Source organism: Malaclemys terrapin, chromosome 5 (assembly GCF_027887155.1).
Source record: "Malaclemys terrapin pileata isolate rMalTer1 chromosome 5, rMalTer1.hap1, whole genome shotgun sequence".
Taxonomy (NCBI): Eukaryota; Metazoa; Chordata; order Testudines; family Emydidae; genus Malaclemys; species Malaclemys terrapin.
In genome coordinates, this window is record NC_071509.1 from 83,121,714 (window position 1) to 83,149,413 (window position 27,700).

At 39.3% G+C, this 27,700-nt stretch overlaps 1 protein-coding gene across 1 annotated transcript in view; it reads right to left on the reverse strand.

Moving 5' to 3' along the window:
* The window catches only part of MND1 (meiotic nuclear divisions 1), a 45,213-nt gene extending 17,825 nt beyond the window's left edge, over positions 1-27,388 (reverse strand). Inside the window, exons 1-5 of the mRNA XM_054030325.1 lie at positions 27,274-27,388; positions 22,581-22,646; positions 20,407-20,464; positions 17,582-17,730; positions 1,742-1,816 (exon numbers count right to left, since the gene is read on the reverse strand). Coding sequence (XP_053886300.1) covers positions 1,742-1,816; positions 17,582-17,730; positions 20,407-20,464; positions 22,581-22,646; positions 27,274-27,276 — 351 coding nt within the window. The 5' untranslated portion in view covers positions 27,277-27,388. The remainder of the gene's footprint in view (positions 1-1,741; positions 1,817-17,581; positions 17,731-20,406; positions 20,465-22,580; positions 22,647-27,273) is intronic.
* Positions 27,389-27,700: the final 312 nt, after the last annotated feature.

Consider the following 27,700-nt stretch of genomic DNA (forward strand, 5'->3'; position numbering starts at 1 on the left):
TAAGGATTGGGATCACATCTCAGATCCTCACCACACTACCTATACACGTTATGATCATTCATAATCAATAACTTGCAATTGTTTCTTTAGTGTACCTGACTGCTTCCACTGAGCCCTTACTGTAAACACACTATTATATGTAATCTTGATAACTATTTAGCAACTAAAAATATGCCAGCGCATGTATATCAACAGTGAAACAGTCGGTTTCCAGTTTAGATGAACTTGTGAGGGAGAAATATAAATATAGTGAATTAAATGCAATACTGTGTGAATTGAACTTGAACTTTATTATGATAGTTGAGAATAGTGTAAATGAGAAAGATAATTCTAGCTTAAAGTTAAAATAAAAACACATAATATTAAAAGAGCCACACTCTTCCATTCTAAACACTTTAATGCAGGGGTTCTCAAACTGGGGGTTGGGACCCCTCAGGGGGTCATGAGGTTATTACATGGGTGGTCGCGGGCTGTCAGCCACCACCCCAAACCCCACTTTACCTCCAGCATTTATAATGGTGTTAAATATATTTTAAAAGTGTTTAATTGATGGGGGGGGAGGGTTGCACTCAGAGGCTTGCTACGTAAAAGGGGTCACTAGTACAAAAGTTTGAGAACCACTGCTTTAATGTGTGTGGATATAGCATCTCTCTGAGAGAGTCTCTTTCTTACTACAGTAATTGATTACTCAGAGTACTGAATGAATAATAATAATAAAATTAAAAATATAGCCTATTTTAAAGAAGAGACTTTACGTTATAATTTTATGTCACTAACGGTACCATACAGTAGACCAATTAGTGAGAGTAACAAAAATCTATTACAAAGTTATACACATGTATTGTAGGGTGTAGAAAAAAAATGTATGATGTTATTTGAGAACTAGTACGCAGTCATGTAATTCAAGATTGTGTATCCATAACACATTAATCCTTAACTTTCACATTTTCTGATACCTAGATACTTGATTGTGCAATACTAATGTTCTCTTGACAGTTTTTTTAATGGAATTATTGTTTCTATAATAAAAACCTTACCTCTGTTTCACATCATTTTAGGGCAGCAGCAATCTCCAAAGTACAAAAACTAATTCAAATATTTCAGATCTATACTGTCCCTCCAAAGAACATCATCTACTTCAAATATACTACTGATCAGTAAGAATCTAGATTTACCTTCCCCAATGCTCAGTTTATCTAGGATACTGTATGAAAGACATTTCCACCTAACATGCCTATGAAGTGGCATGTTTTAAGTTTCGTTTGACAGTGTTTCTTCAACAGTTTCAACACAGAAAGGATCTTGGTTAAATTTAGCCAGATTAAAATCAAGATCCAAATTTTAAACAACCACCTAAATTCACAGATAGCTGGGTTCATTTGACCATTCAGCAACCTCTGGCATTTCAGCACATACTTATGATTAGTTTAGTTTGGGGGTTTGTTTGTTTTATTTTCAGTCTGATCCAGGTTTATAAAGAGCAGCTCTCAAACAATCACAAAATTTCCCACCCTGTGAAACACCCACCTGGTACTCACCACAGATCAAAATCAGCTGGGCCATCAGCAATGATGGAAAGTGCTGTCTAGCAAGCCTGATATTTTCCCCCTCCCTCATCCTCTCTTCCAATATTTAGCCATTCTATTAAGATTTTCAATTATTTTATATAAAACTGTAACATGTTAACATCTACAGATCCTCACAGACAGATTCTTTAATGAAAAAATGAACAGAAACTTACAGTCTCTTGGCGTCCGATTTTTGATTTCTCAATGCTTTGCTGTAACCTCTCTTTCTTCTGGCTACTTTCAGCCAACTGAGGAAGGAAAAACAGAATCCAATCAACATATTTTATTAGGTATTTAAAGGTTGGATTTTTATAAATGTATTCATAGACTGGGTGTCATATATTGAGTTTTCCCCTTCATGGCACATCATTTTGCTACCTCATTCATCACCAATAATAGCCCTGTTTCCTATCAAACCCAAGAAGCCAACCTTGGTATAAGAAGCTTCATGATACAGAAACATAATGCTGCTGTTACCTCTCCCCCCACTGCATCCCTACCGAGCAATGACTAATGTGTGCATATTGTGATAGATAAACCTGGTGTTTATGACCCTTCCCAAAGTCTGGTAAGTCCTGTGCACTGCCCCAACCACCTGGTTTGTAGTAAGTCCATAGAGTGCAAAAGTTGTGGTCCCCAAAATCCTGCTCCCCTGTTCTGCTAAATTGCATTGATGATGCTATGGCTGGAGCCATCTGCCTGTATGCGTGTGGGAAGCTGCACAACTACTCGCTTATTTATATAGCATCTACTTTCAAGTATTACTTCCTATTCTGGACAAGATTTACCAATTTACGGAGCAACTGTAATCACGCTCCGAAAGAGTGGAAGATTCCCCCACCCCCATTAACAGTGATCAATTATATAAAAGTTACACTAACAAGTAAGGCACATAAATTTTGGGTGAATTAAGTCCAACTATTCCCTCATTGCTGTCAGTGAAAATAACCACAAGCTCAGTGAAGACTTGGAAGAAAATTATTTTCAGTGCTTATGGATCAATGTCCTAATAGTAAAAGCACATAATGGGGTACTTGTTGATGTCTGCTACAGTCCACCAAATCACACTAGGGAACAGGATGACTGGCCCCTTAAGCACTTATCTATACTGTTTATGAAAAAAGGCTGCATGATCACGCGAGGACTTCAGTCTGAGTCACATAAGCTGGAGGGTTCATGCTGCCAGTGCTAAAACGTTTTCAGAATTTCTAGAAATTACAAATGACAATTTTCTAATTTAAGAAGTGTTGAATACAACATGGGAGAATTCTATAGGAGATCTCAAACTAAGATTTGGTGCTAGCTTAGGTACAAGTGATCATGACTTGATCAAATTTGTTCTGTGCCAACAGTATGAAGTCCAAATAAGTACTTACACACACACACACACACACACACACACACACACACACACACACAGAGAAGAGCTCTGTGTAGCTTGAAAGCTTATCTCTCTTACCAACAGAAGTTGGTCCAATAAAAGATATTACCTCACCCACATCATCTCTCTTATATCCTGGGACCAACACTGCTGCAACTACACAGTGCGCTCGCACTCCCCCACCCCCACCCACTGCTATAAAACTGCCAATTTCTCAAAGCTGAAAACAATTATGAGCCAAATCAGGTGGAAGAATTTAAACAGAAAAATATGAATTATAATTGGGAATTGTTTAAGAACATTTTACTAAGTATCCAAAAAGCCACAATTGAGAAAGGAGGCCACACTGGTTAAAAAAAACAGCCTGTCTTAGAGGAGTAGTGAAAACAACAAGAAAAAAAATTATAACACAACTATAAGAAGCTAGGAATTGTAAGAAATGGGTAAGGGAAGCAAAAGGATACTTGGAGAAATCTATGGCCACCAGCAATAAAGACAATAAGGAAGAGTTTTTTTAATTAAAATTTGTCTATTTGACAGCGAGGAATCATCATCAGAGAATATGTTTCTAGTGGGGTCCCACAGGGATCAATTCTTAGCACTTTGCTACTTAATATTTTTATCAATAATCTGGGGAAAAAATGAAATCAATTGATAATATTTGCAGATGACAAAAAGTTGGAGGAGTGGCAAATAATTAAAAGAACAGGTCACTGACACAGAGCAATCTGGATTGCCTGGTAAATTTGGTGCAAGCAAATACTTTGTGTTTCAATAAAGCCAAATATAAAAAGTCATACATCTAGGAACAAAGAATGTAGGCCATACTTACAGGATAAAGGACTCTATCTTGGGAAGCAGGGATTCTGAAAAGGACTTGGGGGGGGGGTCAGGGTGGTAATCAGTTGAACACGTTGTCCCAGTGCAACCACTGTGGCCAAAAGGGCTAATGTGATCCGTGGATGCATAAACAGGGAGTAGTAAATAGGAGCCGGGAGGTTATTTTACCTCTATATTTGGCACTGGTGCAACTGCTGGCAGAATATTGGGTCTGGGTCTGGTGTCCACAATTCAAGAAAGACATTGATAAATTGAAGAGGGTTCAGAGAATAGCCACAAGAATGATCTTCAAGGAGCTTAATCTGTTTAGTTTAACCCAGAGACGGTTATGGGGTGACTTGAACAGAGTCTATAAGTATCTATAAGAGTAACAAATATTTAATAATGGGCTCTTCAATCTAGCAGACAAAGATATAACAAGACCCAATGGCTGAAAATGGAAGATAAACAAATTCAGATGGAAAAAAATATGTAAATTTTTTACCAGTGAGGGTAATGAACAACTGGAATAATTTACTAAGGATCGCCAAGTGATTCCCCATCACTGGCAATTTTTAAAATAATATTGTAAAAAATATGCTCTGTTCAAATTATTTTGAGGAAGTTCTATAGCCTGAGTTATACGGTTGTTCAGACCACCGGCCTTAGACTCTATGAATGTGTACTGTCAGCACACTCAGGGTATATCTACCCTGCAAATAAAAAGATATATTCTTAACTAGGGGTTAGGTAACTTGGATTAAAAATAGCAGCAACAATACAGCAACTCAGTCTTTAACTCACGCTGGCAACTTGAGGTAAAGCCTAAAGGAAAGCCTAGGGTTGAACTCGAACTGATGACATGAGTTGCATGTCTTCACTGCTATTTTAACCCAAGTTAGCTAACCTGAGTTTAGCTAACACACTTTTTTTTTCCCCCTTTGGGGGTGGGGGGGGGAGAGGAAGCACAGAAATATCCTCATTACTGTGGCTGGCCACTGGGCTAGCCCCTTAGGCATCTCAATAATTCAATTAAAAGTTTGATAAAGGAACGTTAATCCCTGCCTTGCAGGGAATGTTGGGGTGACCAATTATATCATGTTTGTTCAGCACTTTGGAAGAAGTACTGTTGTCTACCTTCCAGTTCAGTTTGTAATAAAGGATAAAAAATAAATGGACAGTGAAGATTTACAATATATTGTATAAAGGTCATTGCTAGGATTCCATTGAGTCAATTAATTGATATATGCTTTGAAGAGGAACATTTATACATTCCCCCTGCACAAGAACAGTAGTTTTCACAGTTTCACACCCCTTGCTCTTCCTTGTGGTGCAGTCAAAGACTGAAACCTTCCTGAAATCTAGTTTAGTTTAAACAATATATGCATTATCTTAAAGTGCTGATCTCTTATTTTTCAGAGCAACAGTGAAATTTTTTCTTGGATATCTTCCTTCTAGATCCCAAATTCTCAACCTCACTAACCACTAATATCCCTCCAACCATGTAACCTGCCTATCACATTAGAACAGCTATAAATCTGCCATAAGTCATTCAAACATAGACCCTAGTGTGTATACTGGACAGGAATCAAACCAAAGGTCCCATATGCCAACCACCAAGAGCATTTTTCAGCTGTTACACTGGTATCATTTTGGTCTTTAAAAGAAATATTATCATAGTTGGTTTTCTTTCAGTCAAGCAACCTAACCAAAGATGGTAAGACAACATAACTACCATAGCAGGTGGGGATAGTGCACATGATAGTTACCGAGTTCCAACAACCATTCCAACGTCCCTTTTTCAGACGCTCATAATTTAAGCAAATTAATTCCTTCTGGGTTTAAATTCTCCATGCTTTGTCTCAGTCCAGAGGTTAGCACTGGTATGCTTTTTAGTTTGAACAAAAAGCAGACCATTTTTTTTATACATGCAGTTTTTTTATACAAAACATACGCTCCTTTCTATATTATAGAAACCCTGCTCATCACTGAAGAGATTAGATAAACTGGATCTTAGAAGGCATGGAGATGAGGGTAATTTTACAGCATTTATTACACTATATTTTGTTCTGATCAGCAATTATATGCAAGAGTAGCTCATTAGCTGGAGATAGAAAGCAGTCTAACAAAATATAGATATACAGAACAGAGTGGAATCTAGTGAAATTCATCTAATAAAACATTAAAAATAGACCCATTAAGTTAAAAATCATAATCCTTGCACTAACACGAAGTGTATACAACACTACAAAAATACCACTCTCCAACTATTACTAACTAAACCAATAAGCCTATTTATAAAGTAGATAAGTCTGTAAGCCAAGTCACTGTACTGAATTAGTTTCTGCTGTACTACTCAGGGTTACACTCAGCTGCAGACTCAAAGGTCTGTTGATACAATTATTTCTCTTAGACATATATAGTTCCAATCACACACTTGCTGAATAAAGCAGGGTACAGATACTTAAGATATAAGTTTGCTAGCGAATTACACTGCCAGGAAACTCACAACAGAAGCAGTGTATCTGTGATAAAAAGTGTACCATACAGCAGTTTTGCTCTGCTCTCCAGAGATCACTGATACCAAAGGCATTATCATCAGTCACAAAGTGCCACTGCGGTACATAACATTGCACAATAACTAAACTGAACCCACGTAGGAACAGGTTCCACAATGACACACTGGATACAGAAAAAACAGTTTTGGGGAAGGACAGACAAAGGACATGTTGATTATATACCACATAATGTCAAAAAATAGTTTTTTAAAGAAGTTTCTGAAATTGAAAGGAAAAGGAGAAACTTTAAATACATTAATTGGGCAGTTGTTCCAAGCCTGCTGAGCAGCATGAAAGAAGGGATGCAATCTGGACCTGGTGAAGGAGTCAAAGAAAGCAATCAAAAAGGGGAGGGATAGCTCAGTGGTTTGAGCATTGGCCTGCTAAACCCAGGGTTGTGAGTTCAATCCTTGAGGGGGCCACTTAGGGATCTGGGGCAAAATCAGTACTTGGTCCTGCTAGTGAAGGCAGGGGGCTGGACTCGATGACCTTTCAAGGTCCCTTCCAGTTCTAGGAGATGGGATAGTGAAGCACAGGAAGCATAAGAGAAGATGAAGGCAGAGCTATAAGAATCAGAGGGGTAGCCGTGTTAGTCTGAATCTGTAAAAAGCAACAGAGAGTCCTGTGGCACCTTAAAGACTAACAGAAGTATTGGGAGTGGAGTGGACAGTCACTACACAAGAGGATAAATGGACACAAGTCAGATATCAGGAATGGCAATATACGAAAACTTGTAGGAGAACACTTCAACCTCCCTGGCCACACAATAGCAGATGTAAAGGTAGCCATCTTACAGCAAAAAAACTTCAGCACCAGACTCCAAAAAGAAACTGCTGAGCTCCAGTTCATTTGCAAATTTGACACCATCAGATCAGGATTAAACAAAGACTGTGAATGGCTATCCAACTACAGAAGCAGTTTCTCCTCCCTTGGTGTTCACACCTCAACTGCTAGCAGAGCACCTCATCCTCCCTGATTGAACTAACCTCGTTATCTCCATACTGATTTATACCTGCCTCTGGAGATTTCCATTACTTGCATCATAAGAAGTGAGGTTCTTACCCACGAAAGCTTATGCTCCCAATACTTCTGTTAGTCTTTAAGGTGCCACAGGACCCTCTGGAGCTATAAGAAGAATCTAGACTCCAGACAATGGGGTATGCATAATAGGCTTCCATAGCAGGGGGGCGGGGAATCATAAGAGGGATGACGAGTAGAATGGAAGAATGGAGAACAGCAAGAGTAAGAAGAAAGAAACCAGTCCCACTACATTTCTAGACTTTTGAGGGAAGCCTCTTCTTTTGGGGGATGGGGGAGAAGAGAAAGAGAGAGAGAGAGAGAACATTTAGTACAAAAGCTCTTTTCTTTTTGCATGTGTCTAAATGTACCATAAAAAGACAGATTAGCTCAGATGAACGTAATCTTTGAAAGAATTAATTTAAAAATCTGGAGAAAAATAATCAATCCCACTTTAGCAAAAATTGCATACTAAACTTTTCTTACACTGCTCATAGTGGAAAAGTGGTAAACAAAACAATTTCTCCTGAACATTATTTTTAAAACCACACACAATGTATTTCATCTCCAACACCAGTAAGATTTGTTACTATTGAACTGCAAAGGATTTTTATAATTGAACAATTATGGTTTACAACCATGTTTCTCAATGATAAAAAGTCAATGCTTTGGACAATTTAAGGATAAATAATCATATTTAAAACACCTATTTTGTACTGTGATGTTTCACGTTAGGCATTTCAAATAAAGCCAGCAGGGGACAAGGGGAATGGGTCGAGTTGGAAAGTAATATTTGTTGTTTTCAGTAGTTTTCCATTAAATATTTTTGCAATGATGCTTTTAGTCAGTTTCATTTTGTTCTCTGTTCTTAATACTAGTTCCTAGAAAAGCAAATATCATACCCTTTGAAAAATATATGACAATTGACTAAAGAGCTGTACTTTATATCTGAACACCTACTACTTTCCTCATACATTGATTAGGAGTTGAAAGTGTGTACTTTTCCATCAGCAGCAATCCTTGAGTTAAATACTGCAATGCCAAATTCAATAAGAATTTAGCGGTCATTAGTAAAAAGTGAAATAGCAGGTAACAAGTTTGAAGAGGCTTTGACTTAAACAGCACCAGGGTACAAAAAAATTAAAAACAAAGTAATTAATAGCACTAGTTAGCAGAACTGGAATTAATGAATGAAGAAATAGTCATGCTAGCAGGAATTCCTGAATAAAGGAAGATATTTTTGCAGGGAATCATGATTGGAAAAATACATTGACTCCTTTTACAAATATATGATGGAGAGTTGTCAAGACCATCAAACTGGGTGCCTAAAAGTTAGGCTCCTAAGACTGTAAGTGGCCTGAATTTCAATAGCATTGAGCAGCCATGAACTCTTATTGAAATCAATATAATTAGTACTACTGAAAATCAGGCCCCTTACTTAGCCATCTAACAAGGACTTAGGACTCTAATATTAAGTATCCGTTTTTGAAATTTTTGACCTCTCTCTCTCCTTGCCATAGATACAACAACCCTCACACTAGTAACTGAATTCCAAGACTTGAAAGGAAGCAGTTTTTAATACTGTCATTTTAATCTGGGATTAATTCTTCTCACACTTAATCATTAATGCTTCTTCAGAGAAAATATTTTATTTTTATTGATTTTGTTATCTATCTGTAATGCCAGTTGTAAACTCTACAGTTTGGAAACAGAAAATAATAAATCCAGACCAAGTTTTTTTTAATTAAACAAAAGATGGATTTGACAAAAGATAGAGAATGAGGACTTGCATATGATTAAGTGGAAGAATTAAGTTTCTCGGACTGCTTTCAGAGCTGGTGTAATTGGCAAGACTTGAGGGACAGATGGCTGTCTACTCAGATATCAAGTATGCCAAATCAACCTGAACAAAAATGAGAACAAGCAGAAATGCCTCATTCCTTATCCTTGCTTTACAACTGCAAGCAATCTTACAGTAAGAGCTAAAACAACAATCAAAAAGCCATCAGATACATCTGACAAAACAGTGCAAGTTTTTAACATGTGCAATACCCCATTGTTTTTCTTAGTGCACAATTTAGAATTTGCTGAATTGGGAAATAAGAGAACAAGTGGAGATTAATAGTTACCAGGTCAGTGGACAGCAGAAAGAATACTGAGGAACGTTACCATTAAAAAAAATGAAAGTCTTCTTTTGACAACTTTTACCTAAAAGGCTTTTCAATGATTGCTGTTTCTAACTCCGTTGCCAACTCTGTCTGCATATCTATTCAAGGGACACCATCATAGGACCTAACCACTTCAGCCACCATCAGGGGCTCATTCACTTGCACATCTACCAATGTGATATATGCAATCATGTGCCAGCAATGCCCCTCTGCAATGTACATTGGCCAAACTGGACAGTCTCTATGCAAAAGAATAAATGGACACAAATCTGACATCAGGAATTATAACATTCAAAAACCAGTAGGAGAACACTTCAATCTCCCTGGTCACTCAATAACAGACTTAAAGGTGCAATTCTTCAACAACAAAAAACTTCAAAAACAGACTCCAACAAGAAACTGCAGAACTGGAATTAATTTGCAAACTGCACACCATAAAATTAGGCTTTTCATTTAAAATTAAATTAAAATGCAGAGCCCCCCAGACCGGAGGCCAGGACCCAGGCAGTGTGAGTGTCACTGAAAATCAGCTTGCGTGCCGCCTTCGGCGCACGTGCCATAGGTTGCCTACCCCTGAATTATAGTATTAAAGGAGGTTCCCAAATAGTCATTCTGAGACTTACTGAATTCAGACTCATTTTAAGCACATGTATTTTAAAATCTAAGATGCAAAAAGGTAATAAAAATTTGGAAAACAATAGTTTAACTTTAAACAAAAGCAGTCTCAGCATCTTGCAGGAAATGATTCCAGAGCAGTGAATTATACAGAACTTTATAAACCACATTAATGCCAACATAAGACAGATACCATCAAGTATATTCGTAGCCCTAGTATCACCATAGGAAAGCCAATAGTTACAATACACGTAGTTCCATTACTGGCCCAAACATGTGCCTAATCTGCTCACACTAAAGTTGAGGCAAAAGTTTTAATACATTTAATATGTGCAATGTTAATTTTGTATCATTCTAGTCATGTGCTACCAACTTAAATGCCTTACAAAAGTCTAAATATATTACTTTAACACTAAAAGAAGAACAGGAGTACTTGTGGCACCTTAGAGACTAACAAATTTATTAGAGCATAAGCATCCGAAGAAGTGGGCTGTAGTCCACGAAAGCTTATGCTCTAATAAATTTGTTAGTCTCTAAGGTGCCACAAGTACTCCTGTTCTTCTTTTTGCGGATACAGACTAACACGGCTGTTACTCTGATACTTTAACACTATTACCTTTATCAGCCAAACTTATAATTGCATAAAAAATACTAAATTAGTTTGACAAGACCTATTTTCCATAAACCTTTGCTGATTGGCATTAATTATATTAGTATCCTTTTAATTCTTTATCAACCAAGTCCCATATCAGCTATTCCACTATTTTGCTTTGGATCAATATCAAGTTGACAGATCTATATTTATTCAGGTTGTTCCATTTTTTTTTTTTTTTTAAATATTGACACATTAGCTTTCTTCCAGTTCCCTGAACTTCCCCAGTGTTCCAAGACTTATTGAAAACCAACAATGATCCAGAGAACTCCTTGATCAACTCTTTTAAAACTCTTGCATGCAAGTTATCTGGACCTGCTGCTGGGAAAAGTTTGGAAGAGAATAAAACTTTTTTGTCTACTCCCATCAAAAAGAAATTGTTTAGAAAACAGTTGTTCAACTCTGTCAGTAATGTTTCTCTTGGCAGAGAGATAGAGGTTCATTTGGTACTTCTTATTCTATAGGCTATTGGAAACAAGATTTGTTGCAGAAATCATGTGATTGAAGATGTTTGCCAACTTTACTATTCACACTTCTTCTTGTGATTCTCAAGAGGGAAGCTGGGTTAGAAAGCAGTGGTAAAATCCTGACCTTACTTAAGTCAATGGGAGTTTTTCCATGAACTTCAACGGGGCCAGGATTCCACCCTGGGTGTTTAGCAGAAAACCAAGAGCAAGATGGGAAATTAAAAAACAAAAGCACCCAAACAACAGTGACATCCACAATGAAAAGGGAATTAAAACCAAGGTTAATTGCCATGTTGCTGATTGCACAACAGGATCACTGCCTAGAATGTATTCACACTGTTCACTAAGAACTGAGAAAAAAGGATGGGAAAGTGTCTACTAAGCAACCAAATGCATCACTTTTGATAATGCAATGGAGTTTTCCTGAAAAGGACAAGCATGTACATAGCCGTAATGAAAGCTGAACCACAACACTGCAATATCCAAGAATAAAATTTCGTATTTTCTTGGTTCTGAATAGATGAGTCAGACTCCATTGCTAGTGAGCAGCTGAATAATTTGGGTGTGGTTTTGTAATTCCTAAAACACTGAAACAAGTGTTAAATTGCAAAAGCAGTTGTTAAACTGACTGCCCCAGGCTTGTCTTCACCAGGATTTCAAAGTGTGTTAGAACATGTTAGCAAACACCTATTCTAAACCTCTAGTGTAGACTTTAACATATGCTAGTTGGTCAGGCAGAATCATAGGCTTAATTGTTGAGTTACACCAGGGAGGAATTTAACCCATGGTTTCACATTTACAGACATGTCTGTTCACAACTCAGTGTTTGTTTTGACTAATAGAAAGGTGTGTTGTTAGATCATCCTAGTTAACACATTCTAAAGCTGAAGAAAGAGGTTTAGGCCAGGTTTACAGTACAGGCCTATACTGGTGTGAAAAATCCACACACTTGAGCTAAATAGTTGTACCAACCTACCCCACCTGTCCTCCCCTCCCCCATGTCCTCCTCCCCCGTAGACAGTGCCATGTTGGCGGAAAAGCATCTCCCGCCAACATAGCTACCATCTCTTGGGGAGGTTGATTAACTACGCCAACAGGAGAGCTTTTCCCGTCCTCAGAGGAGTGTCTTCACTATAGGCTGCGCTACAGCCGTAGCTCTATATGTGATGAAAAGCCCTTAAACTCTCCACTTGAAAAATAAGTAGTTAAATCCTGCAAGTCTTCAGAGTTAACACTTCACTGAAGTAACTGGGGGTGAAAGAGTTCACCCCTCTCATACAACTATTTATTCAGGCTCTCTGCAAACAAAGGTCTTGTCTACACTAGGAACACTAGGATACAAAAATCGACCACCGACAAAGCTCTTAGAGTCCTATCTTCACTACAGCCACATTTGTTACTAACAGCAAAAAATACAAGTCCTAAATACAACTTTCATAGCACTGACACATAGCACAGACTGCATAGGGTCAGTTAAATTCAGTACACATGAGAAAGGATCACCTTCTACCAAACCACTAAATATTTTTTTCTTCATAATGAAAGCATACGTTTTACAGATTCTGAAACAGATGAAGGGAGGGCACAATAAATATACCATACAAATGGACCTGGAGAAGACAGACAAAAGGGAAACATATCACACTGCACATTGTAGCCTGTAGGACTATAATCAAAAGTGTGTGATGTGCTAAAGAAGTGGGATGATAACTTACAATTATTTGCTGCTTTACATGTTATGACATGAGAGACTTGCTGACTGGATTTGGAAAGCATTAAGAAAACATATGCAAGTGCTCATGAAGGTGCTCTTCTTAAGGAAGAATATAAACACTTAGATGTAACTAATTGTTTTAAGTCTGTAACCATAGACAGAACATTTCATCATCTAGTAAAAATAAGTGTCCACATTTTCTTTAGAAAGACCTACTTACAGAATAGTGAGGATCCAGAAGGAAACAAGCAAGTCCACTTGTCTTTTCTTACTGAAGTACTATCCAATTCCCTTCCCTTTCAATAACTCAGAATAATCGGTCCAAGAAACCTAAAGAATGTCTTAGGCCCAGCCTATGCAGTTTTTGGACCAATATAATTGCATCAGTTAGGGGTGTGATTTTTTTCCAGAAGTAGTTACACCAGTACAACCCTTATTGTGAATGCAGGTATACTGATATACAGGGGCTCATACCAGTGTAGTTTATTCCCCTTCCCATACGAGACTAGCCATACTGATATAAAGCACCCTTGTATTACTATAACTGCATATACACTAGGGTGACAATTATCACTGTAACTATACCAGTAGAGTATAACTAGTGTATGTAGATAAGCTCTTAAATAATAAGTGCAATTTTAATGCAGCTACTGCAGGATATTCCAAGGAAAATATTCATCAATATGAGAGAGAGTTTATGATAAGATATGCCAGAGGGCAAAATAATGACTATAGCATATTAATTTCATTATTCAGCTACAGGCTATGTGTTCTTTTAAATAAATTATACTCAGTCAGACTTGTAATGACATGTCCAAAAACAAATCATTTGCATTCAACAAGGCAGTTGTAATGGTGCGTTTGGGTGAACAAGGCTGGAGTTTTGGCACACACCAATTTGGTTGCTCAGCTTCTTATTTACATTGTGGCAGGTTTTTTAATTGGCCATTTTGCAGATCTCTCAAGTTGCCTTGTCTCTATCTTATCTGGACACTAATGAAATGATGAATTTTACTACTTTTGCTAGGAACCTAATTCCAAAATAGGTCAGTGGAGGAGAGTTAAACTGATCTAGTTTTTCAAAGAATTAAAAACCTTGTTAAAACGTCAAACAGGAACCAGCACAGCGGTACTCCCATGTGGCAAAAATGGATTTAATTTCCAACCCCTGCAGATACTCAACCGGACACCATGCCTGGAAATGCTGTAAGATCATCCTGCTGAGCATAGGAAGCAGTTCATGTTATAATTTGCACTCACATCGTGCCTTTCATTTGACAGTTTCAGATGTCACACAAGGGTGTCGTGAGGCTTTACTAACATTAATGAGGCCGCACAACATATCCGTGAGGGAGCTGTTGTTTAAACTCACTATAAAAATTGGTGATCTGAGGCACAAAGAGGGTAAGTGACTTGCCCTGCAAGTCAGTGGTGGAACCAGGAACAGAGATGAGGGCAATAATTCTGACTCAGTAGCCATGCAGCGTCATTGTCATGTTAGCATCTCTATCAACTCATCCAAAGCACTTGCCTACATGACTGCCAATACATCTGGAACACCCTGCTCCTATTAGTGATGGTCAGGATTGCAGTGCTTCCTCCATGCTGCCTTACAGCACTTTGAAAATTACGCTGGCTTGTGAAAACCAGAGGAATTATGGGATACCAGAAAAGGAATCATGGGAGCTTGTGAATCTGACCCAAGTCTGAGTAGGTTCCAATAGCTACCCTACAATGCATCAAAAGAAAAATCCCAGAATACATAGAGCCTGGCAGCAAAACACTGGACCCAGGGGTGCCTGCCCAGAACGTGGTGGACCTATTTAAAAGAGCAGTATTGCGTGGATGCTGTGATTCACAAGGGAAACCGCTTAAACCAGTTTACATAAAGCCATGTGGATGCAGAACTATACTGAGAAAACTCTCATGTAGACAAGGCCTCAGCTCATCCCACTTTTTGTTAAATAAGTAACATGCTCTGAAGCAAATAAATCCTCCTGGACAGAAAAATGACAAGGGACTAACAGCAGTTAGCGATGTAAAGTCACGGTGAAATTAAGAATTCCAAGAGGAATGCAAAGTAACACATAGGGGGTCGGGGAAATAGCATTTAAGTATTGAAAATAAAACAAAAGGATCTGCAGATTAACACTGAAGATGCACTACTCAGGCACAACAGGCATCCCTTAGTGCAGGGGTCTCAAACTCAAATGACCACAAGGGCCACATGAGGACTAGTGCATTGGCCCGAGGGCCGCATCACTGACACACCCCATCGCTGGCCCTGGCTCCACCCCCACTCCACCCCTTCCATGAGGTCCCGCCCCTGCCCTGTCTCTTCTCCCCCTCCCCCAAGTGTGCTCCTCCCCCCCCCTCCTGGAAAGTGCTAAGTATTATACAGAGCATACAGATCACTACTGCTCCTAAAACAAGTCATTTCCAAGCGGTTTTAATAAAATATATACACTCAGTAATGCACCTCACTGAAAGGACAAAACATGTACTTAGTTAGATTTACTTCTGTTAAAGCCCCTCCCCCCCCCTACACACACACACTGCACTGGGCTGCACCACCACTCCACCACTGCTCTGCCTCTTCCAGGGGTGGCAGGTTTGCAGAAATTTTAGTGGTGCCCAGAACCTGCCCCCCCAAACTCCACCCCCACCTGCCTAAGGCTCTGGGAGGGAATTTGGGTGGGGGTGGGGGTCTGGGGTGCAGGCTCTGGGATGGAGTTTGGGTGCTGGGTGCAGGCTCAGGGCTGGGGCAGGGGAAGAGCTCTGCAGGCCGCATGCGGCACCCATGCGGCCCCTGGGCCGCGTGTTTGAGACCCCTGCCTTAGTGCTTAGTTATTATGGTACCAAAAGATCTTTGAAACTGAAACACCTATCGTTATCGTGAGCAGTCATATTTCAAAAAATAAACCTTTGGATTCTTTAAAAAAAAAAAAAATTCAAAAACCCCAAAACACTGTAACAAGAACTGAAAATGTTTCATTAAAACCATTCAGGCCTCTTCTTTTTAAGTGGTTCTCTGAACACCAAAGGTAGGGAAGTCTCAGAAAAGAGCAGCAACATTTAATTAAGCCTTGTGCAACTGACAATCAAGATTTTATTTGAATATTCTGCAGCAAAAGAAATTAGAACAATTCCATTGTCTTTAGATACTGTTGCAAAAAGAATCCCTGAACTGACAAGAAATATTTACAGTAGAACCTCGGAGTTATGAACACCTTGTAACTCGAACAAAACGTTATGGTTGTTTTTTCAAAAGTTTACAACTGAACATTGACTTAATATAACTTTGAAACTTGACTATATAGAAGAACAATGCTGCTTTCCCTTTATTTTTTTAGTAATTTACATTTAACACAGTACCATGCTTGCTTTCCACCCCCTCTGCGCTGCTACCTGATTGTCTACTTCCAGTTCACAATGAAGTGGGTGGTTGACTGGTCAGGTCATAACTCTGAGGTTCTACTGTATAAGGAACTAATTACAATATGGACTACTCCACAGATGTGTCATCTACTGCACAGCTAATTGCATTTATTTGGTATGGATCTTATGACTGTTTATGAAGACAGATGTGGAAATTGCTTTTCATTTCATGCTACAAGTAAAGCACATTTTTTAAACTTAATTTGGGTCTCAAAAAAGATAACTTAAATTGGCAACACTTCAAATTATATTGATGGTGCAAGAGCCATGACTGAGAAATAAGTCTGTAAATATTTCTCATAGGTCAGGAATAAGAATTTTGTATTCATAACACATTCACTGAAGAATCAGTTAATTGTGCCAAATCAGGGAAAGAACAGATGAAAAGAAATGTCATGTGATCAGACCATGAAGTTGCTTATAAAAAGTTGCCCTGTGAGTTTTGGTTATTTTTATACTCTGAATAAACAAAACTGACGAGTAGAAGTGAACAGTGAACAGCAATTCAAACAAACAAGCAGAATGATTTGGTTTATTTAAAAAACAAATAGAAATAAAACTGAAAATATAGAATAACAATATTGGATCAAAAGAGAGTCATGCTCTCCTCTGGAACATTGTGACCAATTTGGTCGACTCCCCTAAACAGGAGTGCAGGGTTGGTTTGACAGTGTACCTGAGGACTAAAGCTACCAGTCAGAAACAGATGCCCAAGTTAAGGCAGCACTCTGCTGGGATGCCCATTTTAGTCCTCAGAACAGGCAGACACTTTAGAACGTCACCCAGCCACAACATACAGTGGTGGACAAAGGAAAATGCATACTGCCCAATAATTTAAAGATAATTCCCCAGGTAAAAATGTTTTGAATCAAAAGCAAATGGGCCACAATTTTTTTCTGCATCAATGGAACAAAAAAAACAAAACAACAAAAAAATCTTCTCAACCGTGGGCAACATTTTTTAAAGCATCTGTGGTTCTGGTGGTGTGATCATGGCTCACGAATAGGCTCTTTTGATGAAACAGTGAAATAACAGAAAAAACAAAAAACTTTATTAGCTGGGTGCCAATGGACTTGCTGGCAGCATTTCCTGTAACAAACTTAGATAGATATGGCAAGGGCTGTAGGAAAACAGAATGCTAATACCATTCAGACAAACAAGTGTTTTTCTCAACACAAATATACCTGAGTCTCCAGTGCTTCCAATTTACGCTTCCTGGCATGAAGAGCTTTACTTGGAAAAGCCCAAAAATAATTGGAAGTTCCAATCCTATCAGTGTCCACCATAGCATCATCAACTAAACTTTGCAGGATCTCCTTTACCGACATGGCAGCTAACAAGGAAAAAAGAAAAAAAGTCACTTTTTCTTCAGTGTATGTGTTAGGTGGTTACACTTTATTTTAAAATGTGATTGAGTAGCAAATATGACAATGTAACAGACAATGTACTAGACCTGTTTTCATTTTCACTGCAGATTGCTTAGAACTACAGCAACATAAATAAAGCATAATCCACAAACACACATTTCTGAAAAGCTTATTCCTTTTTCATAGGCTATCTGGAAGACACCAAAAATAAAAATCTTGTGCCACAGCCACTCCATGCAGAGAATCCCTTTGAAGTCAATGGCAGTATCATGCATAGGAGTTTACAATATGAAGACAATTTGTTCCCAGATATTTTCCATTCTGGGTCCTGACTTTTCCCCTAATCCAGATCAGTTTCGAATGTAGCAAGCAATAAAGAAAAATCATCAGAGCAGGTGAGATTAGTAATCTTCTTCCCTAAAGTCATAAGTATTACTTTATAGAGGGAAATCCTTCCTACAAAAAGAAACTTGTGCGTAAAATTGCAGGTCAGGCCTGTAGTGCTTAGTAAAGGTGATGGGGGACCATCAGCAGCGGGCAGTCTCACGGTTACTTCTGTGGTGACTGATGCTCTTTTGGTCTCTGAAGTTGCCAAGAATCCAGTTAAATGGGCCATAATCCCACCTAGGATAGGTTTATTTGCAGCTAAATATGCCTCCAGGATGCTGTTTGCATGATGCTATTGGTTTAAAGTTCTCCAGGGCCTTAAAATAATCTAAGATTCAAAAACATTTTTAAACAACCTATAAATTTGTGGGAAGAAAGAAAAACCAAAGAGGTGGGAGACTGCAGGTCTAAGCTTGACTAAATGAGGCAGTGATCTGCAGGGATCTGTGAAAAGGAGTAGCATGAGACTATGTAATTAAAAGACTATGGCAATACATACAGACAATAGGGCAAATTAGAAGTTGTCCGGCAATCTTAATTCTAGCATTTCTTAATGTTTAATTTCTTAATTTGGCATGTAATTTTTACTCTTGGTGAAGAATTAATCAGCAGTAGAGGTACTGGAACTCTCTGCCTGCAAACTCAAGAGGACAACATTGCATTAAGTATCGGGGTAGCCGTGTTAGTCTGTACCCACAAAAACAACAAGGAGTCCAGTGGCACCTTAAAGACTAACAGATTTATTTGGGCATAAGCTTTCGTGGGTAAAAAGCCTCACTTCTTCAGTTGCATCTGAAGAAGTGGGTTTTTTACCCACGAAAGCTTATGCCCAAATAAATCTGTTAGTCTTTAAGGTGCCACCGGACTCCTTGTTGTTAACATTGCATTAGTTTATATTCAGTTCACATACAGAATGTTATCCTCCGTAATCAAAAGGGCCAGTAACATTTCAGTGAATTCATGTTTATTCTTGAAAAGCTGATAGCTTATGCCCCACACTTGCCAGGGAAAGCTTCCCACTCATCACAGGAAAGTGGGTTTTTTCAAGCATTGTAAATATAAAACAATTAAGCTAAGAAGTAAGCTTCTATAGACTTGAAATTGTATCGTGTCAGCTTCCACATGATTCTATTGGCAAAGTATTCAGTTACAGGTGTACAATAAGGGATTACAAGAGAAAGTGTGTACAGCAATATTTTTAAAAATTGTATTTAAAAATTCTGTGAATACGAATGAACTTTCTTTGCTCGATATTTAATATTGTTTTGCATTCCTTAAAATAGAACTGCAAGTATGTTGAAACACCAACTGAAACCCTAGCTTATCTCCATACAGCTTTTGCAAGTGCCTCTATTCTCTGCTGACATTTTTAAAAAATGTATTTCACCCACTAAATATTTTTTGGGTTATAGCTGAGCTCCCTGCAGCTCTTACAACAAAACTACTTTTTTTTTTTTTTTTTTTAAATCCATTATTGGAGCATGATCATGTCACAGAGATGTGCTGATCAAGGAGGTGAACATTTATAAACCAGTACTAAAACACAGATCTAAAGAGGAGAAAACATACAATCAATATAGAAACAAGAATATAGGAAGTGCACAAAATATATAAAGTCATCTTGGTCCTGATCCAAAGCCAATGGAAGTCAACAGAGACACTTCTGTTGAATTCTATGGGCTTTCCACCAGACCTTTCCTGCATAGAATAGTCTTGCAGCTTTGTTGGAGAAATACAACAGAGTTTGATTGTGTACATGTGTGCACCAAAATTTTTTAAGATGTGGATGACTGAAGTTGGACACCTAAATCCTTAGTTAAGCATCTAAACATATGGCATGATTCTCAGAGATGGAAGCTGTGGGTACTCAGCAATGACTTCAGTAGGTGCTCAGCTCCTTTGAGAATCATGCCATGTATTTAGGTAGTTAACTAGGGATACAGGTTCCAGACTTTAGACATCAGCCCTTGAAAATGTTGGCCTTAATGCCCAATATAAGTTACAGCTACTAGTGACATAGGGTTGGGATGTGTGTGCATAAAAGTACAGTTTCCAAAGTTACACTTGGCTAGGCCACCATGACAATCCAGTACCACCTGCAGCTAGATATTTTTTTCTTTTGTTTAACGTTATTGTTATAAAGATCATAAAGTCGGTGTTATGTGAAAACATGAACATTCACACAGTATGACGGGTCCACAAAACAATTCTCAATGTCTAAGCAAGTTTTAGAAAGAAAAAGCATTAATACTCACTAATTCCTTTCTCTTTTGGAGCAATCTTCTCCATATCCTTTAATTGGAACACATCTTTCTATTCAAAACACAAAAGGCATGTCACCTCTGAATGACAGTCTCATTTAAGTCATGTCTACATTCTTTACTAAATTAATCCTAACAAATACACAAGTAGCATATCTAATGTAATTTTTCATTTTTCCAGGAAAAATACTGCATGCTCCTCAAGCTAGAGCTAACGTATTTGAAAATAAAAAGTGATTTTATTTTGTTGTAGGCTTTGTTATTTCCTCCAGTTTTTCTTTCTTATTCTAATTAATTGCTTCATGCCTAAATTTAGACTGCTAGCTCCTCAGGGCAGAGAGCACTGTGGCCAGATCCTCAGCCCCTAGTCTAGCTGCTTTTTCATTGCAGCATCACAATAAATTTATTTTAACAAACAAAATAAATAATATTTCAGTTACGTCGCAAACACAAAGGTGTCTCTGAGTTGGAGCTCCATTTCTCTTCCCCTTCCACTGCTCTCTTTTGGGTGCATTCTCATCCTTCCCTTTCCTATTTCCCAGTTTCATCCCCCTCCCATACTGTCGAATTTGAGCATCCCTAACTACTCCCTCTGCCTTCTGTGGCAGCAAAGTGAAACTGACGAGATTTGGAACCTAAGGAACAAAGCAAATACTGAAAATGTCCCAAATTCCTATTTAATTTTACTTTGCTGTTCCCTCACATATGGACTGGAGGTTATTAAGGTACCAGGTCAGAAGGCTTTGTGCATCCATCGCTGTTACATATGCCAGCCTCTTTACAGGAAAAGGTTTGAGAAGTACTACATAGAAGTACATAAAGCACAAGCCGGTCCACAGCAATTACTGATGTTATCGGAAATCTAACTTTGGATTTCCTGACTATTGTACCTAAATTTGAAAACGGTGCACTACACGAAAAATACACTTTTTTGGTTTTCCACTTAACTGTCAATAACTTATCCACTGCTGACAAAGGAAACAATAAAAGTTCAGTTGAACTGGTGCCGAACAATTTAACTAAAAGAGCATCCAAAACTCTACTCATCTGCACAAGCTCATCTGCACCTCTCGCCAACACCTTTGATCAGCAACTGATAGTTTCACAAATGCAAGTAAGGCCAATGTGTCCTAGGAAAAATAAAGCTTGCTAAAAAATTTTACAGTTTGATGGAATCACAAAGGTATTTTCCCCTATGGTATGTTAATAAAGAATAGTAAGACAGTAACTCCTCACTTAACGTTGTAGTTATGTACCTGAAAAATGCAACTTTAAATGAAACAATGTTAAACAAATCCAATTGTCCCATAAGATTTAATGTAAATGCAGGGGGTTAGGTTCCAAGGAAATTTTTGGGGGGCAGACAAAAGGCATTACACTGTATACTGTACAGTATTGTACTGTACTGTGGTGTGGTTGGGAAGTGCCCCGGCTCACCCCACACAGGCACAGCCCGCTGCAGGCCAGGACGCTAGGAAGCACCTTTGCAGCAGCAGCGGCAGCTTCCCCAGAGAACAGGCTCGGATTTTGCCAGGAATGCTCCAGGCCCGCCTCTCCCCGTCCCTGCTCCACTCCAGGCCCATCTCTGCCCACCCCCACTCCACCTCCTCTCCGGAGCACGCCACATCCCTCCTCTCGCCCCCCCCCCCCCCCCGCAAAGTCCTAAGCGCTGCCAAACAGCTGTTTGGAGGTGGGGGAAGTGCTGGGAGGGAGGGGGAGGACGCGGAGAAGCAGAACTTGTGCAATGCTCCCTTGTAAAGTCACTGCTCTTCCACAGAATCTTACAAGCAGGTAGCCAAACGACATTATAAGGGAGCATTGCACAACTTTAAAGGACCATGTTCCCTAATTGAGCAGGGACGTAACATTGAAACAACGTTAAGTGGGACAACGTTAAATGAGGAGTTATTGTATAGCACTTTTCATTTAGTCACTCTCAAAGCACTGCATAAAGGAGAGCAGTATCATTATCTGCATGTTACACATGGGGAAACTGAGGCACAGAGCAGGGACGTGACTTCCCAAGGTCACCCAGCAGGACAGTGGCAGAGCCAGGAACTGAACCCAAGACTCCGGAATCGCAGTCCCGTGCCCAGGCCACTCGGCCTCTCTGGCTCCTTATGGATGCTCCCAATGGCCAAGAAATATACAAAAATTAAAACACTTACTGTTTCAAAAAATATTTCCATCATACGAGTTCTCTTCTCTTCAACACTCAGTCCCTTTTTCTTGGACTACAACAGAACATGTATTCAGTACTTTAATACTATCTTTAGAATTAACATTTCATTCAGAATTCACATCTAGTTACCTCTAGAAGAAGCATTTCCTTGACATCTCCCTTAATACTCTACTATACCACAATACTTCCTAAAAAAAGGACTTCTTCACAAAAAAAAAACCATGCCAGCCTAATCCATTCAAAATATATCAATTGTTTCAAAGATATTAAGTTTGGGACTGATTTGTTGTATAATATAGTTCATCCCCTACCTCACTTCACTGCAAGGTAGTTTTCAATGCGTTTTACTACATCCCTATAGTTCCTTGTCTGTATTGCCTTATTAACTCTAGAAATGGCAATTCCAGTCTCTCTTGGTAGTTGGTATCAATGCCCAATTGTCCTTAAAGTAGTAGAAATAGTTATTTCTACTATTTAGTCTATAGTGCAAGACTTATGCTTTTTGTCTGACTCATTTACTTCTGTGAATATTGTTCTTTCCTTCTTGTGACATAGCCAATGTGAAATCTAGGCCATTTTAAAATACAAGTTGGAGTAGTTTTCAGATACTGTATCTGCCTTCAAATCACCTTTCCAATGTTGTGGTTTAACAATCATATTATCTTTATTAAAAACATAAGAACGGCCATACTGGGTCAGACCAAAGGTCCATCTAGCCCAGTATCCTGTCTTCCGACTGTGGCTAATGCCAGTGCCCCAGAGGGCATGAACAGAACAAGTAATCATTAAGGGATCAATCCCGTCGCCCATTCCCAGCTTCTGGCAAATAGAGGCTAATAGTCATTGATGGACCTATCCTCCATGAATTTATCTAGTTCTTGTTCTTTGAACCCTGCTATAGTCTTGGCCTTCACAACATCCTCTGGCAAGGAGTTCCACAGGTTGACTGTGCGTTGTGTGAAAAAAATACTTCCTTCTGTTTGTTTTAAATCTATAAATTTCATTTGGTGACCCCCTAGTTCTTGTGTTATGAGAAGGAGCAAATAACACTTCCTTATTTATTTTCTCCACACTAGTCATGATTTCATAGACTTTTATCATATAGCCCCTTAGTTTTCTCTTTTCCAAGCTGAAAAGTCCTAGTCTTATTAATCTCTCCTCATATGGAAGCCATTCCATACCCCTAATCATTTTTGTTGCCCTTTTCTGAACCTTTTCCAATTCCAATATATCTTTTTTGAGATGGGGCGACCACATCCACACGCAATATTCAAGATGTGGGTGTACCATGGATTTATATAGAGGCAATGTGCTATTTTCTGTCTTATCATCTATCCCTTTCTTAATGATTCCCAACATTCTGTTCACTTTTTTGACTGCCGCTGCACATTGAGTGGATGTTTTCAGAGAACTATCCACAAGGATTCCAAGATCTCTTTCTTGAGTGGTAATTTAGACCCCATCATTTTATATATATAGTTGGGGTTATGTTTTCCAACGTACATTACTTTGCATTTATCAACATTGAATTTCATCTGTCATTTTGTTGTCTGGTCACCCAGTTTTGTGAGCTCCTTTTAACTATCTTGAGTAGTTTTATATCATCTGCAAATTTTGCCCCCTCATTGTTTACCCCTTTTTCCAGATTATTTATGAATCTATTGAATAGTACTTTTCCCAGTACCGACCACTGGGGTACACCACTATTTACCTTTCTGCGTTCTGAAAACTGACCATTTATTCCTACTCTTTGTTTCCTATCTCTTAACCAGTTACTGATCCATGAGATGACCCTCCCTCTTATCCCAGGACAGCTTACTTTGCTTAGGAGCCTTTAGTGAAGGACATCATCAAAGGCTTTCTGAAATTCTAAGTACACTATATACAATGGATCATCCTTATCCACATATTTGTTAACCCCCTCAAAGAATTCTAGTAGATTGGTGAGGCATAATTTCCCTTTACAAAAACCACATTGGCTCTTTCCCAACAAATTATGTTTATCTGTGTGTCTCAGAATTCTGTTCTTTCCGATACTTTCAACCAATTTGTCCAGTACTGAAGTTAGCCTTACCAGCCTGCAATTGCCGGGATCACCTCTGGAGCCCTTTTTAAAAATTGGCATCACATTAGTTATCCTCCAGTCATCTGGTACAGAAGCTGATTTAAATGATAGGTTACATATCACAGTTAGAAGTTCTGCAATTTCACATTTGAGTTCCTTCAGAACTCTTGGGTGAATACCATCTGGTCCTGGTGACTTATTTCTGTTTAATTTATCAATTAGTTCCAAAACCTTCTCTAATGACACCTCAATCAGGACACTTCCTCAGATTTGTCAGCAAGAAAGACTGTCTCAGGTTTGGGAATCTCCCTCATATCCTCAGCCATGAAGACTGATGCAAAGAATTCATTTAGTTTCTCGGCAATGGCCTTATCACCCTTGAGTGCTCCTTTAGCATTTCAATCATCCAGTGGCCCCCTTGGTTGTTTAGCAGGATTACTGCTTCTGATGTACTTAAACAAAAAATTGCTTTTACTTTTTGAGTCTTTGACTACCTGTTCTTCAAATTCTTTTTTGGCCTTCCTAATTATATTTTTACACTTCATTTGCTATAGTTTATTCTCCTTTCTATTTTCCTCACTAGGATTTAACTTCCACTTTTTAAAGGATGTCTTTTTGTCTCTCACTGCTTCTTTTACTTTGTTGTTTAGCCATGGTGGCACTTTTTTGGTTCTCTGTTTTTTAATTTGGGGTGTACATTTAAGTTGAGCCTCTATTATGGTGTCTTTAAAAAGTTTCCATGCAGCTTGCAGGGATTTGACTTTTGGCACTGTACCTTTTAATTTCTGTTTAACTACTTTCCTCATTTTTGTGTAGTCCCCTTTCTGAAATCAAATGCTACCATGGTGGGCTGCTGTGGCGTTTTCCCCACCATAGGGATGTTCAATTTAATTATATTATAGTCACCATTACCAAGAGGTTCAGCTATATTCACCTCTTGGAATAGATCCTGTGCTCCATTTTTCAAATATTTTTCTTTTCATCATGTTGTGTCAAACAATTAGCAGGGGAAACTGATTGAATATATAGGGACACACTGGAACTGATTATATACAAAGTGCTGTATAATACAGAAAAGTAAAACTGAAAAGTATTTTCTTCTCCAATCTCTTTCCATTATATTAATTACTAGGATATAAAATATTTCTAAACAGAAATGTGACCCCTTTAAAGCCCATAAGAAGAAAGTGGTAGCTCATCACTTGCATCAGATTATGTACTGGAAAAATATTCTGCATAATCTTCATAAACACTCATCAGTGGGAAAGTAAATTTGGTGAGTTCCTAGAAAAAAGGTAGGTAGCATTCAGGGGCACCTAGGACTTTGGAAGGGGAGGATCACACCTTGCCTCAGCTACCCATATCATATCAAAGCTTCAGTAGAGTGAAAGTGATGGAATTCTTGTCAGTTTCATGGCTTTTTCACTTTGAAACAGGTTATATGCAAGAGCAACAAATGTTTGAATTTATCATCTGTAGGGACAGATTGATTTGGATTTTTTTTTAATTATATTGTACAAAATCTTAATTTTAGAAGCTAGTTTATTCAGCAGTCACTTATACATCAAGCTAAAACAATATAATTCATTGTAATAAACGTTTATTTGACTAAAGACTTTGTTAAATTTTGTATTTTTTTTTACATAAACTCCTCCCATCTGATTTATTCATCTCTGCCACATACCTATATTGGTGACATCACAACTAGTTATTATGAAAGAAGCTGGAATTGCCATACATAAGGAATTGCCATACTGACTAATCAGTCCATTTACTCCAGTATCCGGTCTTTGGCAGGGCAGAATACCAAATACAGATTCAAAAAAACGAGTAATGGACAATCATAAGATAATCGGCCCATTGTGGATGTTTCTTCCTAACCTCTGGAAAGTGGTGGCTATTTCATTCCCTACATAATATAACCGGGGTGGGGATCCCTATAAATGTGGAGTCCCCCCTTTCCCCCCCCCCATCTTGTTAAGCTATTGGTCTCAATGAGATCTTGTGTTAGTGAGTTCCACAAGTTAATTACACCCCATGAAATCCCATTAAAAGTCCGCATTTTCTCCTCCAATACAAAGCCTGGTGTTTAAAATTGGATAAATACACTAAACTTGTAACGACTTGGGTCTTGACTTTTTTTTTTTTTTTTTAAGCCAACATAAGACGACTAAAGAAGCTAGTCTGGAGCCCCCAGGAGTGAGTGTGGGGGCTGCATGCTCCGCCCGCGGACCGGTACACACCTGTGGCGCTACAGGTCTGACTCCGGGCACCTGCCGCGGGGCCGCGCCAGGTGCACAGGGCTGAGGGGCCCAGCAGGATCCGGGGGAGGCCGTTTCTAGCAAAGCTCAGCACAGACAAGGCGGCTACGGGCACACCCCGTCTGTCCATTGCACCGGGCGGTCCAGGCGGCCACGGGCCCCCCAATCATCCCTCCGCGCACCTAGGCCATAAACCGAGCAGCGCCTCGGACAGACTCAGTCCCCCCCCACCCTCGGTAGCGGCTGACTCTGGGGAGGGCCCCGGAGCTCGGTTCCCGCAGGGACGCCCGGGCAGCCGCCCGCTGAGGGTCCGCGGCTCCCGGGCGGGAAGAGCCGGACCGGACGCCGCTTACCATATCACCTCCTTCCCGCTGGAGCGGGGAGTCCGGCCCGCGGTGGCAGCGGCGGCGCTGAGGGCCCAGCCAGGCGCCGAAATTTGATTTCCGCGCCGCCGCCGGGAGGCAAAGGGCAGCGGGAAGCGACGGTGGGGGTGGCTCCGCTTCCGCGGCTCACAGCGCCGCCTGCCGCCTCCAGAGAGGGACCGAGCGCTGGCGGGACCCCCTTCCCTTCGCTCCCTCTGGGTCTTCCTGCCTTGTTTAACCTCCCTCCCTCCGCCCTGCTTCTAGGTGTAGCCCTACAATCAGTTTTTTACATACCCCAATTCAAAACGTACATTACGTGAAAATTGACGGAATTAATTTCCCTGACTCTTCTCGGCCTGCTTGGTCTCCCTCTAGGTCTCTAAAAATTACACAAACCTCCCTCAGGGTGCCTCTGATT